This window comes from Genypterus blacodes, unplaced genomic scaffold (genome assembly GCF_046128005.1).
Source record: "Genypterus blacodes isolate CSIRO-AG114 ecotype Tasmania unplaced genomic scaffold, CSIRO-AGI_Gbla_v1 ptg000027l_1, whole genome shotgun sequence".
NCBI classification, from domain to species: Eukaryota; Metazoa; Chordata; class Actinopteri; order Ophidiiformes; family Ophidiidae; genus Genypterus; species Genypterus blacodes.
In genome coordinates, this window is record NW_027466840.1 from 1,837,106 (window position 1) to 1,861,549 (window position 24,444).

Below are 24,444 nucleotides of genomic sequence, written 5' to 3' on the forward strand. Positions count from 1 at the left end.
CAAATGATAGCTGAGGATGATTTGTGTTATAGGTGCTTTAATGATGGACGAATGGTAGGTGGTTTTGTGATGGACATGGGTGGATGGTTTGTCCAGCTTTTAATTCCATAACTTAGACGGACTCTCTCTGGTCATAGGTGCAGCTGCATTCGTGTGAAGCTGAAATGAAAGTCTTTGAAATGTATGGATTCACTGATGGTCGCTGCTGCTGATGATGATGTAGAGGGTTGACTGGAGGTGAGATGAATACCCATTGTCCATATGAAGTCGAAGGGACAGAAGTGGCGGTTGCTAGTCTATGCAGTACCTTGCGCTTGTGTTCAGCTCGTTCCCGGGAACGCCTTCTCCTCTCTTTGGCTTTCTCCAGAGCCTTCAGGTCTGGTGCTGGTTCCATCTCTGACCTGGCCTTCTTAATGTGAGCCGCGGCATGTGCCATGACTGCCCTTTCTTGACTTTCACTTTTCCCTCACGAAGAAAAATAAATACAAATGTTTCGCTTGCAGACGTCTGGCCTTTGTGGTGAAAGAGAGAACCATCCAACATTCCGGGAAAAATAAGCCTGTCCCACTTCCAAGTGATGTTTTTCCCAAGGACAAATCTTCAGTTGAGAAAATAAAGGAGGAAGGTGAAAGGAGAAAGAGGCAGTGCTGATGCCCTTCTCTATTCGTCTAAGCTTCCAGCTCTTCGTGAATGTCTGTCCTTCCCTACTGCCTGGATGAATTAATCTGAGAGGGAGGGGGAGATGTAAGAGGGAAGAGAGAGAGAGAACAGTGGTGGGTGGGCCAGTACACGGCCTCAGAGGTAAAGCTATAAGACCAATAGGATGAAGAGAAGTGAGAAAAAGACGAGAGAGAGAGAACGATCCACCCCTCCCTCTTTGCTTTTGTTGCAGAGGTGGCAGCAGATGCTATGGGAACCCAGGAAGCCTCAGACTTTACCATGTACCAGACTGGGTGGTAGGGGTTGGGGTGGGGTTTTACAGAGAGGGTGCGATTGGAGGAATAATAGAACACTTTGCTGTGAGCGGGGGTTTCTACAATGGAAGCATCAGTGAGTGCTTCTTTGAAAATAGAGAGGTAACGTTTTCAGAGGGAGTATACATCATAAAGAACTACCTTTGCTGTACACAATCTCCCCCTCTGTATTGGTTTGAAATGGTACAGCCCTGATGACTGTGAGCTTCAATGATTTTACCGGTGTCGTGCAAACAGAAGACATACATAACAAATACACATTTTTCCCTAACGCACATGACCACAAATCTCAGCTTAAAGTATGAAGCACTAGAAAAATAAAAAAGAAGCCTTGTGTACACGAGAGCACTGCAATGCCCACCATTAGCATGATACAATACAAAGCAGTGATTTGCATTATTTCATGACCTGGCATAACATTTGATGTGACACCGAACCAGGATAGACCTATATATCTCTATCTCATACATTATTTACTAAGGAACAGACAATATAAATGACTAAGACTGAAATAGCACAAAAATCCCATTTATATTCACTTTGGCAGTAGCTATTTTTTTTAATCAGTGAAACGTGACATGATGCAGTATATAGAGACAGACCATAACAGGGTGTCAGTGGAAAGATGATGCTGTAATCTCATTCCCACGAGACCTGGTGCTTGAGCCAAGATGGCAGCCTGCTGCTAGAATGCCTGCTGCTAGATTCGCTAACTTGAGGAGAAAATCCAAAATTCATACCATTACAATTAATATGCTCCAATCTCCAAACACGGATTACACAACAACTGATCTGGATGACATGGAATGTTACATTGAGAAGCGCACAATAACAAGAACTGGTGTGCACAATAAATGAGAGCAAAGAAGACAACAACACCAGCAAGACAAATGTGACACCAAACCTTCCCTCCGACTCCAATGGTGTACGACTTCGCAATATCCATTGAGCACTTATTAAAATACTCCACCAGGAGTTCCACAAATTACAGGGTAGTTTAGAATCAGCTAGGAATAAATCAAATCCCTCAAAATGAAAAACAAAACACTCAATCAGCTCACTCACCACACAGCTCACCATTGCCATGACCAAGAATGAACAAATAAATGAAACAATCCTTGATGTCCCAACTCGTCGACGATCTAAGTTTTTCTGGAGTTCTAGCAATCACACTTAACAATTTGTAAAGGAATGATTATGGAATTCATGGATATACTGCTAAAACTCCAAACTGTTAGGAACATTACATTCCACCGCGGCCATCATCAAGGATCATGTCAAAATCGGCAACAGAATCAACAACAATCTAGTATAGGTAAACTGTACAGCCATAACATCGCCATGGCGACTTCAACACAGCCATTAATCGATCAATAGATAAAACAATCGAAGCAATCCACAGGAATAATTAAAGAGTTCATGAAGGCTTTTAACTCAGTGACTGTTTGTGTTTACTAGATCCATGTGCCATATATAACTCATACTTCTGTCTTACCATCAAAGTATATCATAGTCCCAAATCAACACATCATCAGTGATGATGCTCCTGTGTTCCTGATTAAGGATAAAAACAACTCCTACAAACCCACCAGTAGATGGCACTTCAACACATCCCTCCTCAAATACCTAGAGAGTGGGCATCCTCTCTAGAGAGAAATGATTCACCACAGACCTCAGCCAAAACAAAGAGGGAAAGCAGTACTGAGAGAAAAATAAATTTCATGTTCATCAAGCCACTACAGAACATGGACACAAGCCATCCCATCAGAGGGAAACCAGAACCAACAAGGAAATAAATTCCAGCAAAATGATATAAAAAAGAAAACTCAATTTCAAATTCACAGACTCAAAAACGAAAACTATGACTAAAGCAGAAAATCTGGAAAATGCTTTGCAAACAAAATCAAGCAACAGCAAGAAAAAGCAATAGCCACAAATCGATAATCGCCAAAGCTTCTACGCCAACCTTTATTCAAGTGAACACGATCCAACTCCAGACAGTAAAATCAATTTCCCCTTTCTATAATTAATCAGGTTCAAACACATTCTGTCAAAGCCAAACACTACTCCAGCAACACATGTAGATTAATGAATTTAATGCGTTCATACACACATCCCAACAAATTCAATTAATCAAATGTAGATAAATGTATACATGTCAAAATAACACAGCACCCTGGTCAACTGAGTGGTTGAGGCATATGAGGTATACATGTCCTGGTCCATATTCTTTACAGGTCCTTTGAGGGATAGGGTTTTGTAGGTCTACCTGTCTATCTAATCCTGTTTCTGATTAGCAAAGAGGGAGGGGGAGATCTCATTATACTAGTAATCCTCTGAGGGTCTCAGGGTGATTAAAAGACCTACAAGCTGTTTCTACTTTTCTGTGAACCCTATACACCAGGAAATATCCTACGTGACAGTCCTGTATTGACATTGCACAGAAACCACAAGAGGACAACTGAAAGAAATGGAACGATCATATGTGTATCATCAATCTTCACCCCTCTGACAAATGTACACACCAAAGAAGGAGACACTGACTACACAGCCAACAACAAATCCCTCCCCCACCCACAGGTGCCTGCTTCCTAAGAGACGCTGTCCCTTTGGCACAGAGGCATGATTACAATGGTAATGTTACAGAGCTCACAACAGAGTACAGATACTATCACAACCACAACAATTTGAAAACAACTAAGTTAACTAGTTTCTATTGTGTTGAATACATCACAATGGCTGTTTGTTGCTCTCACTCGGTTGCCCACCTGCACAACAAGCATTGGTGGTATAGTGGTGAGCATAGCTGCCTTCCAAGCAGTTGACCCGGGTTCGATTCCCGGCCAATGCATTTATGTCAACCATTACCCTGGGGATGGATAAAATTCTATCTTGTGTTATCTAATATGGTAAGTGTTCTTCATCACCAGCTGCCCAGCAACAACTCTGTGGGTATGTGGTCAACAGTGATACAGGAATGAGGGAATAACTAATTTATCAACAAGATAAATGTACTATTTCCTCTTGGGGTTCATTAGGACAACCTTCCATCACCCTATTGATCAACGTGGGTGTGTGTGTGTGTGCGCATGAATGCATCTATGTGTATGGATAATCAGTGTATTGATGGTGAATACAAAAGAGTGATGGATTCTCCCAAGGCTTTGATGATGTCATCCAATGCTGCCCCCTTGTTGCCCCACACAAAATGACATAGTTTGACAAAGCGTCCCCACTCATCCACTGCTGACCCTGCTCTTAATGACAACATCAGGCCCGGGTCTATATAAGGTCTATACAAACTGTTGGAGCTGACAGTTCATCTTTTTGTTTGCCATCTAGCAAAGTCTCTACAGATGTATACATGCACTGCTTCACTTTCTCCCCATCAGTAAATGGCTTTTAATGTTCTCTGAGTATCCGCTGTATCCTCAGGGAACACTTGTTTGTACATTGTTGAGCGGTAAGAGACTGTGAGAGGACTTTTGTGGCGCATTCACTCGGCCTTGAGTTCATTCAATTTTCGTGCCCCACCACAAAGTGTCATGTTTCGTAATAGCGTTTTATGTTTCCACTTTTAAAGATTCTTAACGTATCAGGCACACTGGCATATTTGTATGTTCATCTTTAAATGCTCTGCCTTCAGAGCCAACTGTTCTTTGTTTGGAACAAGCCATGTCTCTGTGTGTGTGCGTCACTCTCTTCACGTCTCTGCTTTGGTTTTTCCTGTCTTCCCTATGGCACTCAGGTAACTGAACAAAAAGTAGCAATCAAAAGACACATGCGGCTTAACTGAGCTGCCAAATCTAACAAAACTATTTCTTATCATATTTTCATATTAGGTGTCCTGGGGTCTGGAGCATCTTGTGCATCGTGTGGTCTGGACTTGGACAGTGGGCCACCGGTTGGTGACCTCTGCTCTAGATTATGTTCTAATGTAAGTTTATCAGCAATTACATTATGATGTTATGTTAGGTTAGCTTTTATTTCACCACATGTGGTCCATCATCTGCCAGCTTGCTTAGGCTAGCTAGGAGTACTAGTGACACTCTCACACACACACAATTGCCACTAACATACACACACAGCTGCCAGGCAGACACTCAGGGGACATTTCAACCCCTGACTACTTATACAGGTATATAACCAATTTTTACCTCATAGCTGGCCGTGGTTGTCTGTTGTCCAAAATGGCATAGTTAGCTGTGACAGTTAAGCTAATATGCTTACAGATTGTTGTTCTTCTATGTTTGCAAAGGCCAGCCGATTTACCAATAGAGACCAAGTTTTGTGACAGTAGTGTGACAATGGAGAAGGTGTCCAAACTACATTAAACATTTAAAATGCTCTTTCAAAAAACTGTACAATTGAGTTATAAACCACAGTAATAAAATATGTAAAATCTCAGAACATAGTGATCTAATAACTCAATTGCTCACAGTGTGTGAGGTTAAGCAGTCACAGCTTACCTGGCCTGCCGCTCCCACTGCCATGTTTGCCTTCATGGGTGCTCTGAAAGAGGCCGCGACACCCCAAAGAAAAATATATCCAGAGTAGAAAAGTGTTTTTGACTTGGCACCGCCTAAGCCAGTAGGAAAATATGCTGTGTGTGTATATATGTCTATATGTTATTGAGAAATGGAGAAGAGTGGTTTGTGTGCAGGACCGTCTTGACTGTGAGTGGATTAGAGAATAACGTGCTGGAGGTATTAGGGCAGAGCACTAACATGCGCACACACACACACACACACTCACACTCATGCGCACAGAAGGATGAGGGGATTATGGGGGAAGAAATAGAAAAGTCGTTTCAGTTGACCTAGAATAAGAATCTGACTCCCCCTTGCGCCAACATGCACATTTTGACTACTCTGAAGTTTGCAACATGCTACAACATGTGTTGTAGCATGTTGGAAAAGGGTGAACCAAATTAAAATCTGTTCATTAATGAGCTTCTGCATATATAACACAGTTGCATTACAGTATTATTATTCCGCCAGTATTGTACTGAAACTAATGCTGCGGCCAAAATGGTGAAGCTTGTAAATGTGAAATTTGGACTGTAGCTATAGGAGGATGAGATCTTGCCATGGGTAAAAACTTGGCAACCATAAGGGGGAGCTATAATGAAGCAAAATGCGTTACAGTTTACAGTAATAGTTTACCTGCTCACCTATTTAAAAAATGTATATCAACGCTTTGGTAAATAGAGCTGCATATATTGGCAGAGGCCACGCCTATTTCCACTTATGACATTCTGGATTTGCAGCCCTTTGAGACATTGTATGTGATATTTGGCTATACATATAAATTTGACTTGACAAGACAGTTTAGGCCACAAAACCACATATTTTAATCAAAAATTGCATTTACTCTTACTATCGCACCCCCTTCTGGCTGACATGTGCAGTTTTTCCTGATATGGCTGATCTGCCACTTTTACAAGTACCCTGAAAATATCACTTTAGAAAATTGGACAGTTTAGGTCACAGAACCACAATTTTGAACTAAAATGCATTTGCTTTTATTATAGTGCCACCTCATGGTTGACATGGCTCATTTTTTGTATGTGAATATATTTCCATGTACCACGCCCCCTACCTATAGAAATACACCACATTTGAAAGTGTAATACGGGCACACAAGAATTTGGATCTTTGGTGTAATTTCAACAACCTTATCGGTCAGATATCAGATTTTTTTCAGATATGACACTTTATAACAAAAACTGAAATCCAAATAGCTAGCATATCAAGTAGCAATTCTAAAAACTATGAAATATTTAAGATTTCCAAAGAATAGTTTACACAATGTGTCCACATCAAAAATCCAGGGACTAATTCCCAGTCTTTGCATATTTTGCTAAATTGTGTACAAAAATTATCACTCCCTCCCATACCAACTCTGCAAATTTCACTTTTGCATGTGCTACCATTTGGGCCATAGCACCACATTTAGGGCAATGCTGTCAGAAGAAAAAGTATAATGATAATAAAAACATATTTTGACAATAATACAAACACCTAAACATTTATCAGCACTGTGCCTCATTCAAACATTCACACATGCACACACACACACACCAGTTGTCTTTTTCATGAATGCACACAAAAAACAGCACAATTAAGCAATAGTAACACATTATAAATAAGACACACACACTGCCAGTGTTGACTTCCCAACCCCTTGCTTCACTGTTGTTGTTGTTGTTGTTGCACCGCAAGCAGTGTGACAGACAAGTAGGCAAGCCATAGCCATAGGGGTTTCAGTCACATCCACATCGAAAGTCACATTTTAATAGATGCTACTGGTGAATTTATGTCGCTTAATATATACAAAATACTTGATGTGCTGCTCAGCTCTAAAAAACAGCATAATTCAGTTAGCCTGTATTTCAAAAGAAAGGTGTGGGAGGAAGTTTTTAAAGGAGATAGGGGAAGATTAAGGCCCACGATCATTCACTACATAGTCAAGATGAAAACATCAGATTGTGTTTGAAACATTGAAATGGCAGAATTCATCAACAACCTCACAATAAAATGGCAGAGTGCGAAAATCAGCTCTCATAGGTCACTCACACTAAGAGTGTGCAAGTGTTCCTGTGGGCCTATGTAAGCATGGGGGAGGGAGCATATCAATAATTTATAGATTCATTCTGAATGCTTCACTGCTGCCAAATACTACCTTTGTTTTCATTGCATTCACGTTTTTCTAGATTCAGCATTATTGATTTGCATATTTCCTTTTTTTTATCAATGTTTTTTTCTAGACCTTACACTGCCTCTTTTTCTCTCTGTGTCATCACTGAGTGCCACAAAAATTTGGAAAAACAGGCATAACAACCGCTCCATCTCATCAATCAAACAACAACAACATCAATAGAAAAAGTCAAGATCATGTTTATATAGACACAGCCCTGCCTGTCTGTCTGTCTCTCTGTCTGCCTGTCTGTCTGTACATACAGTATATACAGAATAAATAGGCTGATACCATTGACACTAACCGGTCATGAATGTTAGAAACATGTCTTTTGTACAAAAAAAAAATCTTCTGATTGGGGATATCTGTGAAGAGATATCCACAATAGGCACACAAAGAGCATACTTGGACCCACCCTGTCACCATGTGATATAGGAGCCTCCGCCCACTATTTACTACCAAGAGGGGTTCATAACAACACACTGGAAAAGAGGGAATGAGGGGTGGGGGTGCGACAGATAGGGGAGTTACTATATAAAATGTTATAAACAACAGACTCATTTCAGGCGGTAGTGAGGTGAAGAAACCAACAACCCTTTAGCCCTCAGATTCAGTTCCAGCACTATCATACTCTCTTTCCCAAAATCTTTTCACTCCAAACAGCTTTACTTGTCTCATAAACAAGCGCTTTACTCGCCATTTACTTGCCATGTGGCCCTACATTTGTTTATTTACCTTCTTGGGTCTCTTCCTCCTCTGCCCCAGCCCATTGAGGCGATCAGTGGGATCCAGCCTGTAGTGGGAGTGGTTGTCCTCACTCATTGTCTCCTGCAACAACCACTCACTCACGCTTTACGCCTGTTTGCTCCTCTTTTTTCTCCTCTCTTCTTTTTATCCACTCAGCTTTGGAGTCTCTTTCCCCACATCAGTGAAATCAAACAATCCAACCTCTCCCCTCTCTAGTTCTCACTGATTGAATGGAGTTGCAAGCTAGGCGAGGCAAAGGGAGGTGGTGGAGAGAAGGAGGAGAGAAGGGGAGGGGAGGGGAGGGAGAAACAGAGGGGGGAACAGAGGGAATGACGAGGGAGGAGGGGAGATGAGGAGAGCGCACAATGCTGTTGCTATGGCAGCAGCTGCCACCAATGTTTATGTGGAAACCTTGCTGGTGAACCAAAATGGTTGTTGCACATACAGTGAGTAGACACGCAAGAAGCCATAGAGGATATGTCCCTGGTTAAGTCTGAGCTTGCACTTGAATAATTTCTCATATCTTACATAAACAATAAAAATCACAGACCAACAAGGGGAAAATAAATAGTTCAGATTGCTGGATAAAGAAACACAATTTCCTGTTCAAGTGTTTCCAGAATGAACTTTGATAAAGTAAATACATTAAAAGATAGAAAAAATTACAGCAATAACACATAAAACCAAAAAAATGACATGAATAAAAGTGTCTTGAAGGGGATTGTAGATGTCGGCATTTGGCAAAGCTACTTATCATTAGATTCAAAGGAAATAATGCTTTGATTCTACAGTCTGTTCCTCCTCCTCACATAAAAAGGTACAGTAAGTGTGGTGTGTGGGTGGTATTGCAGCTGCCGGAGTACATTTTAAACATTAGCTGGCTGAATGACAGTTGCAGCTGTGTCTAATTACCAATTAAGTTCTGTTTCTATTTTTGTTGTATATTCTTTTTTATTTCTGTTCCAGTGAGGCGAAACTAGTCTTGTTGCCTTGGTATATGCTGCTGTGCAAGTGCTTTACATTCACCTCATTCATGATGGCAGGGGCATGCAACCTGCACATCAGTTAGGGGTTCAGTGTCTTGCTCAGGGACACTCAGGGACAGAATCAAACCAGAAACCTCCAAACTCATAGACAGCTGCTCTTCCTTCCTGAGCCATGACAGAGTTTTTAGCTGCCCTGCACCCAGACTCTGGAACTCACGTCTGACACAAATCTGTCAACGACGAGACTCTATCACACGGTTGAAATCACTGTCTAAATTGGCTTACACACTTTAACTACATTAAACCCATTTCCTATCCATGCTGTATTTTGGCTTGATTTAAACCTCTGATATTGAACTCCTCTTGTTCTATAAGGTGTCCTTGGGTGTTTAGGGGCGCCAACATTTCTTATTATTACTACAGAAGGTGACTATAAAGGAAGTGAGCTAGATGAACATGTGGTTCATGTTAGCTAGAGTGACCCAGCAATCAAAAAGTTGAACTCTAATTTAACTTAAACACAAAAACTAAGATTCTTCACTTCATGACCCAAAGAAGAATAGGTCTTTTCAAACAGTTTCCCAGACTAACTCTGAAAATATGCACACACACACATGCACACACGTACACAAAGGCCTCATTGACTTCTATTAGGATGCCAGCTGTGATGGGTTGCGAGGGAAAAATGAACCACACACTCGCATACACCACAAAGTTTTGACCTCAATGGATAGGCAACAACTTTGGGGATCCAAGTAATGTAACGTAACGTACAACTATTGCCATTCCAGAATAATCAGATTTCTCCTTTCACATTGATAATTATTGTAAGACAAAGACAGGAAGTTGAGCAAAGACATTTTATTTTACAAATGTTTAGTGAAAAGTATAGTCTCCAAATTTGTCAGATGGTGCTGAAAGTGTATCACATCAGGTTTCTACACCTTAAGAATCAATGATGATGCAATACTTTTTGTGTCCAATTGGAGGAGCTCTAGGTTTATGATCCTGCTTTGGACATGACCTGATCCCCAAATCACCACATTCAACCTTTTGTTTTTAAAAGAGACACTTTTAGCAATGCAAGGTCGTAATATCATAAATCATCTGAAATGGGGTGAACTATGAACCCTCATCAGAAAGCTCTAAAGCGATGGAATCAGCAGAGATCGAGATCAAGATGAAATATTCTATATGCGGGTAGGACAGCTCGGATTTTCACACATAACACCAAAGCAGGATGACAAGACGATTGAAGGCTACTAAAGAAATCTTGCCCAATCTATCCACCAAGTTGAATGGAAATTGGTTCAAAACTTTTCAAGTAATCCTGCTTAAGATTAATATAAACAGACATAACAAATACTATGAAAACATAACACCCTGTTAACAGAATTATTAATTCTAAGATTCAGCCCACTCATAACATGAAATGAATCCAAAGCTATTTGTCTAGGATCGTTTAAACACCTGACTCAACCACAAACCTTTATTATTTGTGGTGTAAAGCACCTTAGGTTTCCCCCGGGCCTCACCCATCACCCCTAACCCCAGCCTCCCCAGCCCCTCCTTCCTCCCCCCTGAAAATCTCCCTTAGGGCATTTCTACCTTTAATTGTGAACCATCCCGTAACATCCTCCGCCTGATATTTCACCCCAGCCCTACCCATCACCCCTAACCCCAGCATCCTCCCCCCTGAGGTAGCATCAATGTTAGCAAGTTAATTTTGCCTTAATAAAATAGCCTCATGTTTGTATTCATCATCGTAAATCAGATTCAGCATTCACACGTGCTGCTGCAGCTGGGCTGCAAGACCGCCTGTCCCATCTCCAAGGAAACCCTTGCCTAGGTGACTGTCTGTTGTCAGGGCAACAGGGCAAAGGGGAATACGGGGAGGGGTGGGGGGGTGGGCACTGATGGATACAAGGCTATGAAGAGGGTTGATGAGGTGACAACAAAGAAAGGCAAGGCCACATGAAAATGAATTGTAATGTGTTACTATTGCTTTGATAATTCACTGCTATGGGCCAGAGGAATATTGCATCATTTGGTGAAATTGCAATGGATTCCTTTCACTAGGATCTTTGCTATTATATTTATGTATGTATGCAAGGATGCATAAAATGAAGAGGAAACAGTTAAGTTGACAATCTCGTGTGCATTGCTTCATCCAGTGAAGAAAGATAAAGAAAGATAAAGATAGATAAAGATAGATAAAGATAGATAGATAGATAGATAGATAGATAGATAGATAGATAGATAGATAGATAGATAGATAGATAGATAGATAGATAGATAGATAGATAGATAGATAGATGGATATTTTTCCTTGTCTTCCTGGATAGCTTTGGGCTGAGTCTGGGTCTGGAACGGGGTCGGTATCTCCAGCTTGTCATGTCTAATTTTGGAAATACTGGATAGGAGCAGCTTGGCCAGAACAGAGACACAAGCAAATGGAGGGGAATGGTCTCAGCTGAGCTTTAAAGCCACAGCTGATGAGTTAATTTAAAATGCAATCTCAGATCGTTATGGTGAATTGTGAGGTGAGTTCTAAAGGTAGATGTTGGAGCTTTGCTGTGTCTATGTCATGAACGTACCATTTCATGAGCTGTAGGTAGAGGTCTGCGGTCGACTGATTTTTTAAATTCAATTTCTGCCAACATCTGCAAGATTGTGTCCTGGTCCCACCTGCAAAAGTCCTGCAAAAATAATGATGTTGATGTTATCACAGAGTGTTTTTAGTGAAGTGTAGACTCTTCACTGTGATGTATCCCCATTAAAAGTGTTAGTATGATCTGATCTCTCTCTCTGCCTTCCTCTCCTTCTCTCTCCCTCTCTGGCTGTCTTCTTTGAGCAACACTGAGTTTACACCTACTTCCCCCAGATGCTAAAAAAAATATCTATAAATGACTTCTACTTTGTATTTGATTAAATCTCGTCCTCCATTATCATTATGCAACCTTTGGTAAAGATGGAGAAACACTATTTATGCGGGAATTGTAAGCAAATATGGCCCTAGATATGTTGCTGAAATTTAAATGCTAAAATCAGAATTTTAGTTTGAGACTCAGAATTCCATAATCATTGTTCAAAGCATGTCAGCTTTCAAGACAGGCTGAATGATTTTGTTTGAGGGCTTTAGACACAAAAGATCCTTAAAGAATAAATGGACAGCTCCCAAAAATGTGTTTCCTTTTGTGAGCACAAGCACAGGCTTTGTCTCTTGAAGGCTGCTGACCAACGCAAAAAACAGTTTGCTATTCAGGCTGTAAACAAGATGCAAACAAGAACAGTCAGGTCATGCTCATTGACTGATTGGCCTTAGCGCACTGCTGCACTGCACTCTACTTCACATGTTCTCCATGCATGTCCTCCTTGAATCCATACAATACTCTCAATACATGCACACACTCTACTCCTCTCATGGGGGGGCTAATGTAGGCATGCCACTAATGTGAGATATGCCCACAGCCCAGCGTTCGGATCGCTGTCTAACCCACACCAAGTCTGTGTAAACCCACACCAATGCAAATCTGCAGTGGTGTCAGTCAGTGCCTCCAGATTGAGATCTAAGAGAGACTCTGTGAGAGGCTGGAAGGAGGAGGACATCATTGAAAAGGACCACCCACAAGAGTCCTGTACAGTGATCTCCTGTCAAGACTGTGTGACCAGAATGAGTGATTACATTGTTGGAAATGTTCACTGTTTTAGAGTGCTTCAAAAGATTCTATTTGTTATGGAGATCAGCGAGGAAAACCACAGCAGAAATGGCAGTCATGAATATGTAGTCTGTCAGGCAAAATAATAAACAAGAAGTGGCAGCATTACATATAAGAACAAACTTGATAAAAAATAAACTACACAAGCGAAGACAGGAACATTTTAATTATTCATCCGAGAGAGAAAGAGGGATAGAGGGATTGTTCTTTTCTACTAGTGTTATCTTCAAACACAAGAACATATGCAGTAACTTTGTTTTGTTCTGAAACATAATGCATTTAAGCCGGATGATGTGCAGTAGCTTGTACTGGATAAACAACAGTACCATTTGCAACCAGGAAAGCAACAGTGCGAATTTGTCATCCAGGGTAAACTCTCTCCATGCTGCCTCTTTATCCCCCAGCACATCTGCACAGCAGCAACATGACCCACCAGAGTCTTCAAAATCAAACTGCTCTCACTTTGAAAAAACACAACTTCCAAGGAGGTCAATATCGGAGTTTGACAGGACAGGTTAAAGGGCAAGTGAAGAAGCACAGACATACCTGCCAGGTGTTTGTGGGCTCCTCATTCCTACTTGGTGAAGTAATACCTCCTTCCGAAGAAGCTAGGGTGATGGGAAAAGTAGCCATGCCCCTCCTCATTTAGGAATCACCGTCTCGGATGTCAATTTCCCAATGTTTTTCTTCAGCATTTGGCCTTACGGGCAGCTCCTGCAAGAAGACGGAATGTAATGATTTCCTATTCGAGCACAGTGACTCTCTGTACAACTCTGTCACGCGATCTGTGCTCATTTGTCTCCAGCCATTACTCCCGTCAGATGACGATGAACTTCACTCTGTTTTCGTGCCCACACCCACGCGGACGAACATGCTTACACACACACAAGGTCAAGTTTGAGGCTCTGGGACGATCTCAAGAGTTCACACACACGGGGGCGGATCTGGGGTCAGACCAGGTCAGCTGGTTGAGATCAGAAAGAGAGAAGGGAACTTGGCATTAAAAGTCTGACAGTATCAGGGGGAGCTTATTGACCTCATCACCTCTTAACAAAAAGTCAATTGGACACTTTTAAAAGACATTGCATTTGGGATACAAAAATTATAGAATCTGAACGGATAATGAAATATCTTAACCATGTTAATTTTTAACTCCATTCATTAATTTAAGCTCACATTTAAATAATGTTATTCTTAATATATTGACATTAAAATATATATTTGTTGTACTTGAAAAATTACAGTTACAGTTACACTTGAAATAATGAGGGAATGGGATCAGGAGGCGAGGGGAACATGGAGCAAAGGTAAACTAATCAGTCACAGACACAGATAAGACCCATGAGCAAACAATCAAGAGACACAAGGGAAGGAAAAGAGTTCAACATCATTAAGAGGAGAGGGGAGAACCAAAATAAAACAGACTTTTTTTTACTCAGACAAAAGCCAATTGGTGTCAAAAGATTATTTGAAAACGTTTTTTGTTTTTTTTGCTTAATATTTTTATTGACAAAAGCATCTGGCATTAAATGAGCATCCAGTTATGGGGCAATCGTTGAGATCATTTTATACCCTCAGAAGGGAAGAAGAGAAAGGTAGAGAACGAAAACAAAACAATGAAGAGAGCAGAGATGTGTGATGTGCATGTGAATCAAGGCAAAGGGACAACAAACAGGGCGACAGCAACCAACCACAGTCAGCACAAATATGTCCAAATGACAGGGCTGTGGCAAGAGTAAAAAAGGGGGGAGGGGCACAGGGGAAGAACAAAACAAACAAAACAAAAAGTAGGGGGGAGAAATCCAATTTTTAAGTTAAAATAAGATATTTTCAGGGTAGTTATAACAGGGGCACATCATACACAAACAGGGGCACATCATACACAAACAAGGGCACATCTCAACCACAAGGGGGCGATGTAATAAAGGGAAATGCTGTCGTGGAATTTAAACAGCTTTAATGTAACACGTTTACATTTGTGTTGTGTCCTCCTATAACACTGAGTGAAAAGCAGAAGTCAGACAGAGAGGAAATGCACGCAAGTGTCAATGAGGGCTGCAGACCATAAACAAGCTGTTTTCGCACTCCTCTAACTCGAAGATAGAGACGAAACCACGACACAACACTTTATGGAACAAGTGTTAACAAACACATTCAACTATAGGCAGCACAAAAGGGAAGTACAGGGGCATAGATTAGGTCTGTATGAGATCTCCACTGCATCTCAGAGCCTCTGCGGTGTGGTATTTGAGCTTGTGCTTGCACTTCTCTGTAACAGCAGAGACGTGTTATTGCCACTCATTTCCCCCTTAACTAAGATGAATTTACACGACTAGACGTTTTTCGGTTCCTAACGCCCTGTGGTGATGTTGCACAACCAAAACGTCTATATTTACAATTGTTGATTCATGGTGCATTTATGGTATATGACATTTTTTTATTTTGATAAATATGAAAATGTTTACTTTGCGGACTAGTTTCCAGATGCTTAACCCAGAGAGACCACATTAGTGCCAAAAGATTATTTGAATCCTAATTATAAGACATTTGCTGTATCTTTATTGATGCAATATAACTGCGTGGACTGAAGCTCCTCCCATATCCTCGCTTAATTTTACATTTAGTTGCTAGCCACGTGTTTTTATTTGTAGGAGTGATAATGCAGTCAAAATTGTAGTCGAGAGAAGTAGAAATTACCACAAGATCTGCTGCGGCATTAAGAGTGGAGGGAGATCAAGTTTTTGTTCGTTACTCATAAGGGTATAGCTTTCACAATAAAGCTTTTCCATGAAATATAAAAAAAAACTAAAGGTACGCACATCAGGATTTAATTGTACAAAATACACAACGGTTACAAATTATTACCACCCATACAACAGGGGAAAATTGTAAACAAATATTAGTGTCATTTACAAAATCGTTCTTAAGTATGGAAGCAACTTGTATCTAATGTAAACAAATTGGATGTAGTGCTGTAGTGCTTCCACAGAGAGAATAAGAGCGTTGAGCATCTTTTATCATTCCTCTATCATTTCAAAACAATCATAACAGACAATTTCGCATCATTCTGGTTTTAGAAAAATAAATAATAAGGTGTTGCTTCTGAGGTGTTGATCAAAGTAAAACCTATATAACTGCCAGTAGTCACACAGCAGACACATAGAATTCAATATTTGTGTCAGAAAAAAATGTTTTAATGTTGCCAGACCGCAGTATGTGGATTGCGTGTTGTTATTTACTGTTTACTGAATATTGTCGACAACTTTTCACTTTATCTTGAAATATTTGACCGGAAATCAAGACATAAGTGTTTACAGCCTTACACATGTCGCATTTGCTCTTTTCTGTCTCAAACCGAGATGCCGGCCGGTCTCAGCCTCGGCGGCCCCATTTTCACTGCAAAGTTCATACGTCTTCCACAGGATATATTTTTTTTAACCTGTTCTTTTAATCGCTTCCTTACCATGGCGACCTTGCGTTAAAGGTCTTGAGAAGCGGCACACCGTTTTTTTCTCCTGAGGGCATTATTCTTCACCAGCGTCCTACTACGCAAAAACATAGGAGTTGGATAATTTGAAAGATGGACTTGAGTTTCAGGGTTATGGACGAAAAACAACGAAGAGAATAAAAGGCAGTGAGCTATTATGATCCTCTCCAACATGACCTACATACGTCCCGTTCATGGGATAGTGTTTCCAGGACATCCGGGCTGCAGCCATTCATTTGGTAGACGGTAACCGACATGCAAAGTGTAGCACCTTGTAACACACGTCATATAAGAACGTGTGTTGAATGCCAGTGACAGATCAAAGGTCGAGATCTTAGAGGAAACAATACTTTAAAAACAAGGTGAATGGCACCACCTATTTGCTTCTTCTTTCTTAGTTCTGCTGGACTTGATGTGAAGTCTTGAATGGCGATGCATATTGTAATATTCCAGACCCTTTAAAATATAGTTCAGCTCCCGAGGTCTGCTGTCGAGGCTGAGCTCAATGGTTCCTACAGACCTGCTAGTCATTCGAGGAGACATGAAAGGTCAGAGCAGCATGCACGCCATAGATATTTATAACCTGGAAAGATTAAATAGATGATAGTGATTATTGATCAGCAATAGTGCCACTGACTAAGCAATAATATCAAATCTTAATAGAGATTTTGGGCATTTTTAACATTTTTAACAATGTCTCTGAGTTGTACCTCCAAAACGTTACCTCTTTTGAGGTACGATGACGTCCCGCCTCGGGTCATCGAGAACTTCATCCTGACAGGTTACCGCTTCCCAAACTACAGCCTACGTGATTGCTTACTCTCAGCATTCAGGCCCACAAATGAAACGGGCAACTTCTGGACACATTTCCTCCCAGTGTTTATCTTTCTGTACTACTTCATGGAGGTGTTCTACTGGGAAGGAGCGCCTGGTGGCAACGATCCATTCTTCTATCCGCTGTGGAATTACTTTATTGGGGTGGTGTGTCTGCTCATGGCCAGCAGTATGGCACATCTGCTCAATTCAATGTCCCTTGTGGTAAGAGAGGTGTGCTTCTTTGTGGATTATGGAACCATCAGTGCCTACACTGTTGGCTCGTCTCTGTCGTACTACTACTACATCCACCCCCGGGCAGGGATAAAAGAGTCCGGGCGTGGAGGCCACAGTGGTTCCGAGATGGACCTCAAAGATGAACCCAAAGAAACTGTCACGTCGACCTATGCAATCCCAGAGTTCAGTGTCTTCTTTGAGACCTTCTATATCCCGTGCTCATGTATCGTCGCAATCATTTGCGTCCTGTCGTGCTGCAATACTCGCCAGAACTGGAGGAAATATCGATACGTCATCCGAACCCTTGTGTTCCTCCTGCCGTTCTTCGTCTCCTCCACACCGATTTTCTACCGTCTTCTCAGCACTTCACCTTATTCAGCTACCTCCTCCTCCTTTGCTGCTTCCCTCTCCATGCCCAGTTTCTTCTACCGCCACTGTCTCTGGCTGGTGGTGTCGGCCGTGTTCAACATCAGCAAAATCCCTGAACGCCTGGCGCCTGGACGTTTTGACATCTGGGGGCACAGTCATCAATGGTTCCACTGCTGCACATTTCTGTCCATCATAGATGAACTCCATATGATAAAAATGGAGGTGAAGGCCATCCTGCTCCAACCGAGACTGCTGCTTCCTCCTTGCGACATCTCCTGCCTGGCTGGACCCACCGTGGCGTCAACGTATGGAGTGATGCTCCTCCTCCAGACCACCATTGTCTCCATAATCATGTGGTTCTCGTGGCAGGCCAACACCATCTATGGACCCCAGAGTGAGCAGCTTTCAAAAGAACACGTTAAGAAAAATCTGAAATGTCACTGATTACTAACAAACTAACAAGCATACACTGTTTGGTTTAGATGACGAATCACGGATAGTTTGATCCCTGGAAGTGTGGAGATTGTGAGTAGATGCAGGGATGAAACCGTAGCCTTAAATTTCACAATAACTAGGACTGAACAGATAAATTAAATTAATGTTTTAAAAGAGTAAATGATCTATGCTTGATGTCCGGCCAGTTCTTTGGCAAACTGCTTGACCTTCTAGAAGCACGTAGAGGGGCTGACCTCAGTGTTACATAAGGTCCTGAGCTCGACTGTGAATGATGATTTTGCACATGCATATCGAGTCATGTTACAAACACAAGCAAGTACGCACAAGAAATCCCCTTCCGGCAGCTTCACATGGCCTGGCCCCTTTGAGTTTAGGGGCAAAGCAGAAACAACAGAAGATGAAAGAAATCATATCCTGAGCAAATTACAGGGTGGATCGGCTCTGACTTTGCCAGTTCTTTCTCTGAGTTCTTGCATGTTGGAACAGGAAGCTCTGAGGGGAGGTGATAATCATCTAGCTATCATAAAAGTGAGGATAGATAGGAGATATTTGTACCGTGAATGTCTTGTATGTAACAGTCAACACACTCATTTCCTCTAGAGGACCCGGCAGGAAGTGAAGTGGCTTTAAGATCGGGGCGAATATAACAGAAAGATCACGTTTTTCTCTAACATTTCAGTAGTTACAGAGGGCCGGCTGAGCTCATACTGTCATCACAGCTTTAGAAGCCATTTCTGCATTTGACAAGTTTGACAAGCTTTTTGCACAAGATGTTTATTTTCATGTCAAACACGTTTCCTAGGGAACTGGAAATGTGATCTATGTTTCTCATTACACTGATGATTAGTTCTTAGGTCATCTTAATCTAACCCAATCTTACCTGAAAGTGTTTTCTAAGCAGTGAATAGCAAATGAAAAAACACTATTTGCAACTGAATCGTATATTTTCCTTATACATTAATCAACATTTCACTTACAAACAAATATCAGCAGCCTGTCCCGTTATATCACAATCCTGGAGTGTCCTCATATTACTTATTTTGTCACTCCAACCATCTTAAATACCACAAAACTGTTTGATGTGTAATTGTGTGAAATAGAGAAAAGCAAGCAAATCCTGTCAGTTTGAACAAGCTGTCATTCATAAAAGTGACTCATCCAAAGATCAATAAGATCATATTCAATCGTCGTACAATGGATTGGAACGTTTTAGAGTAAAAGCAACAATATGGAAATGTGCTCGGACTTAGCCGTAATTATGGCGATGCTATAGTTTGTGTGACATCATAAAGAATCACAGATAAGTTGATCAGTCTGTTTGTTAAAATCACATTTGAGATTCATTGCTGATTACCAGACACAATTTAAATACAATCTGTGCTTGTTTGATTAGACTACACCCACAACTTCAAAGCATCGTCCCATCTTCCTGCTTGCTCTTGTTAATGTAAAGTTTACTATAACTAAGGCCCTCCAGTGTTGATGCAGTGCACAGCACCTATTGTTTGACTAGGTTGCTTGTTGTTGCATCGGTTTTGATCAGTGTGAGTGTTGTTGCAGGTTGAATTCCGTGTTTGATATCTACAACAGCCGGGTTAAATACCCTCTACTCTATTGTAAATGACCACAGACTCCTAGATAAACCTAATCTCTGCACTTTATTTCAAATAGGAAGAGGACAAGAGGGTAGGCGGGACTTTGGACACTTTTTTACCCTTAAAGTAATAAATTGATCCATTACTAATTTATGCAGTTGGTATACTTAAATTATTCCTTTAAATACACTCTGGTTATTCACATTGAAAGTAATATTTTTTTAATTTTGCTTTTCTCTATCTTTCACTTACACAGGTACTTTATTGATTATTTATTGTTGTGAATTATCCAAATATGAGACTAAGTTATATTTATTTTAATACACAGTTCTAATTTTAGGGAACATTCAAGACAAAATGAAATAATTCCAGGGCGCATTTTGGAAATGAAATTGAGGAAACAATATAAGTCAATTTAGTAACAGACTAAATTTTGAGGAAATGATTTGTAAAGGCACATATCTGTAATCTGAGAGGGAGAAACATTAACATTGTTAAAGTTGTTTGATGACCATCTAATGGTTGTTCTGTCCTTTCACTCCATCTTCATCAGGTCTAAGGACTTTTGTACATTCTGATCACTGTCTTACACAGACTAAAGCATGTTGAGATGTATTTAATAATACTTATACCTGCACATTTATTCATGTTTTAATGTGTTCACTTGGACAACGGAGACGTAATCATTGTTCAGTGAAAATAGAAGGAAACTGAGTCATTCTTTGTGATGACAAAAGAATTAATATTTCAAAGGACCTTTTGTGATTGATCTGATAATCATGCTGAATCGGTGCACTTTAAAGTTGATTTAAACATTAAGCCTTTCTTTTTAATCCTAGTGCGTTCTTTTATTTCAATTCATTGTAAAGTTGAAGCAGAAATATTTTTCAGACGATGGATCCAATGTTGAGGTGATGTTTCTAACGCCATACCATTACATCATTGTTGAGATGACATCATCATTCTGTCCCATGTTGACTGTGGATGCTATACTTGAAACTTTTCATGCTGTTAAGTTTGTGAATTTTAAGACTTAGACTATTGTTCCTTATTTAATGAATTACTCAGGGGAGACTGAAGAGCGACACCGATTATCTACATGTATTTGAATTTACATGTATTTTAATGATGCAATGCTGGAAGTTGAGAGTAATTATGTGTGTTATCTGTGCAGACACAGAACAATCATAGTCCCTCTGTTATGTTAGCCGACAAATAACATTGCACTGTGCATTTGCATGATTCAATTCTTTTTTGAATAAATGTTATGCAGAGACCTATCATGAGTATGGGCTTTTATTTCTGTACTCCTGTGTGAAGTTGATCAGGAATGTCAGTCGGTACAGGGCTCTGTAACTTCTAAAATCCTTAATTTTGTATGTTGTGGTTACAGGACACGGGCAGCAGGTAGTTCACTCAGCATCAAGAATTTACTCTAGTGTGGATTTCCTCAAGGTGCTTCAAAGTGTTGTCACGTGTGTGTAGGATATGTAGAGTTCACATTTGGTCATATAAGTGACGCCAACACAGCCTTATCACAATATGTTATGCTTGCTGTCAGCACATGGAATTCTGTGATCATAAATAGGAGGTTAATGTTAATATAGTACCCTAAACAGCGTTTGCCTGCTCTGAATAGCACCATCGACTATTAGGCCAGCAGGGGGTGCCATCGAGACAGAAAATAGTTCGAATCAGAACTACTGTGAGACGAGATGAGGTGCAAGGTGTAAGCTACTCTGCATATTGTGATGAGGCCAGGCACGGGATAACAAGGGACAATGTTCTTACAAGACGGCAACTATAGCTTGGGTGCGAATACAATTAATCCACATAAGTACTTTCACAACATATTAGAGAATCCCCATGTCACACGTATAATTTCACTGCTTGTGTTGAGGCCGCAGGTACAGACTAAAACTGCTCCATCCACTCTGTGTGTGGCTGGGAACGCCACTGAGCTTGTTGCAAAACACACCACAGCAGCAGTGGTAGTAAAGCATTGTCTTTTGTGGTTGTGTGTTGCATGAAACCAACTGGGGAATAAAGAGAACAATAGCCTGGCACACTCATATGCCACTGTTGTTGTGTGACTGCCATCGCATGAATCACATGGCTGGGTGACGTCAGCATTTTTGAAAAGTGAAGGCCCCAGTCCACACTGAGGTGACAAGCTGGCAAGCTGTTGGCATGTCAATGGGGATGGAAAGCTAAACAAATATTCAAAAATGTAATGTAATATGTTCTGTTGGTGTGGATGGGACCATGCACTAGGACATTAAGCTTCATTGACACATGTAGTCTTTCCCTGAAATGTCCAGGGACCCTTCCTGCATGGGGTCATGTGTGAATGGGAGCAGGATCTGTTAGTGTCCCACCTCAAGGCCATGTATCATTCCAAGGTGAATGCCTGTAAGGCTGTGTAACATTGTAAGGAAGTGCGTGTAAAGGGTTGAACCCGCAGTGGATGCCTTGCCTTGCAGCTGATTTGATACCTGAGATACAAGTTCGTCTATTTTGCAGGAATGGCTGGAAAAACAGGCCCTTGCTTGCCTTGTTGCGCAACAACTAACACGTACTGTATGTCCAGCTTAGTCCCTTCTTTTTCTGTTGAGTTTGCATCCGTAAGTGTTGCATTACCACCAACCTTTGCCCTATCTATTCCAGCATTGCCATGGCATGCTTGAATATGCATGAATGTACCTGCATGTGTGAATTAGGACTAGTACACCATGTTATCCAAGCAAGAGGACTGTAGACACGCTCATGCTCATGTTTCCTGATCAAATCTCAGAGAATGACATCAATAGAACAGGTAGTTTGCAAGACTGACACTCAATCTATTACTCTATTTCTTTACATGTCATTTGTCCTCTGCATGCTGGATTTTTAATTTCCATTGAGAAATGTATTAATTAAGCAGCCTGGACAGGAGTGCTGAGGGTGCCACCCGCCCAGGCACATCCACAAAGAATGCCCACTGATAGAGATGGAATGCTGGGTTGCTGGGCTGGCAGGCTCCACCCTCAGTACCTATTTGGTACTGGAAGGCCAGGAGGGTAGAGATCAGGCTTTGATGGATTATCGTTGTATGCAGACTGTGATCCATCAAAGCCTGGTGTGACCCGGGGCATGGTAGGGGGCACTTTAGGTGAAGGTGAGGTGTGTGCATGGGAATATTCACTCATTTCATTTGTTGACAGCGGAAATTAGGCAGACAAAAAGCCCGTTCAAGTAGGCTGTTGATAGGGAACACGCTGGATAGGTCGTCAGTCTATTGCAGAACTAAAACAGCCCAACAAGTAAAGAATGTTTTGGTGATGAAACTGCTTTGTAAAACTAAATAGATGGAGAACCTTTATGACTCTTTTTATGGCATTTTACACCCGTGGCACCATATCCACTCACGTTTCCAAGTATGTCAGGCACTGAAACTGTGTGATTATTACTGTGAATAACGCTTCCAATGAATATACTGTGTGAAATGAACTTGATGGAGTAAGTTGGTAAGTCGCCGTACAATAAGCTGATTAATGTTTCGTCAGCATTGGACAATATCAGACTAAAAAATGTTGATGTTCTGCCTGGTGGACAAAATATTATCAACATCTTCAGCACAACACAATTCGACACTTTCACCAACCCTTGGAAGCCTTGCTTTAATCATTCCCTTTCCTTTAGGCCAGTATATTATAAGAACAAGACACATTTTGTCTAGTTCTTTTGGCCTAAAGAGGTACAGTACTCAAACGCGAATTGTTAATACAGGCTTGAGACACAGTCATCACATTTGCCAGAATAATTTGCCAAACAAAGGCGTTGTTCATCAGCATGTCATTACCTTTTACCATTAAACCTGTCCTCCAAGAACGACCTGTTGCTTCTTTCTATCATTGTGGTCTAAAAAACCAATGCCAGCTTGGGTTTATGAAACATACCAGAGAGTTCCTGCCATGCCCAACATTCCTTTCATCTGTGTCAGAGGCCGTTTTGCACCACCTACATTTTTTTTAAATTAAGGGTTATTCTTTACACTTCTGGACAAGGCATTGCAATAAACATTAGAATATACATATACACATAGAATGTAAAATGTACATTGTTGTTTTAAAATTTACATAGTAGCCACGTCTATATATAACATTTATTATTTACACTAACAGATATTATGTCATTTCATTGTGCATGGAAAAATAATGTATGGGAAATGTGTGTTATTTTACATTTTAATGTATCTCTTAATGTAATGACATCGAATTACAAATTAATTTATCTGTTTTTTTATTGGGACAATGTCATCTTGGAGCTCAACTGGTGTCTGATTACTAATGACTAAAATTTAATTATGTTAAATCAAGTCTT

General features: G+C 40.8%; 2 protein-coding genes and 1 non-coding gene across 3 annotated transcripts in view; 2 read left to right on the forward strand and 1 right to left on the reverse strand.

Moving 5' to 3' along the window:
* The window catches only part of LOC142993087 (ankyrin-2-like), a 46,116-nt gene extending 37,554 nt beyond the window's left edge, over nt 1-8,562 (reverse strand). The window contains 1 exon segment of the mRNA XM_076143719.1: nt 8,409-8,562. Within this exon segment, the coding sequence (XP_075999834.1) occupies nt 8,409-8,495 (87 nt within the window). The 5' untranslated portion in view covers nt 8,496-8,562.
* trnag-ucc (transfer RNA glycine (anticodon UCC)) lies at nt 3,754-3,825 on the forward strand. The gene has a single exon. It is a non-coding gene; the product is annotated as a tRNA-Gly (tRNA).
* A 7,892-nt stretch (nt 8,563-16,454) lies between the features above and the next one.
* On the forward strand, nt 16,455-21,352 carry paqr9 (progestin and adipoQ receptor family member 9). The gene has a single exon (XM_076143910.1). The coding sequence runs from the start codon at nt 17,306-17,308 to the stop codon at nt 18,473-18,475; it is 1,170 nt and encodes a 389-aa protein (XP_076000025.1). The 5' UTR covers nt 16,455-17,305; the 3' UTR covers nt 18,476-21,352.
* The last annotated feature ends 3,092 nt before the right edge of the window (nt 21,353-24,444 follow it).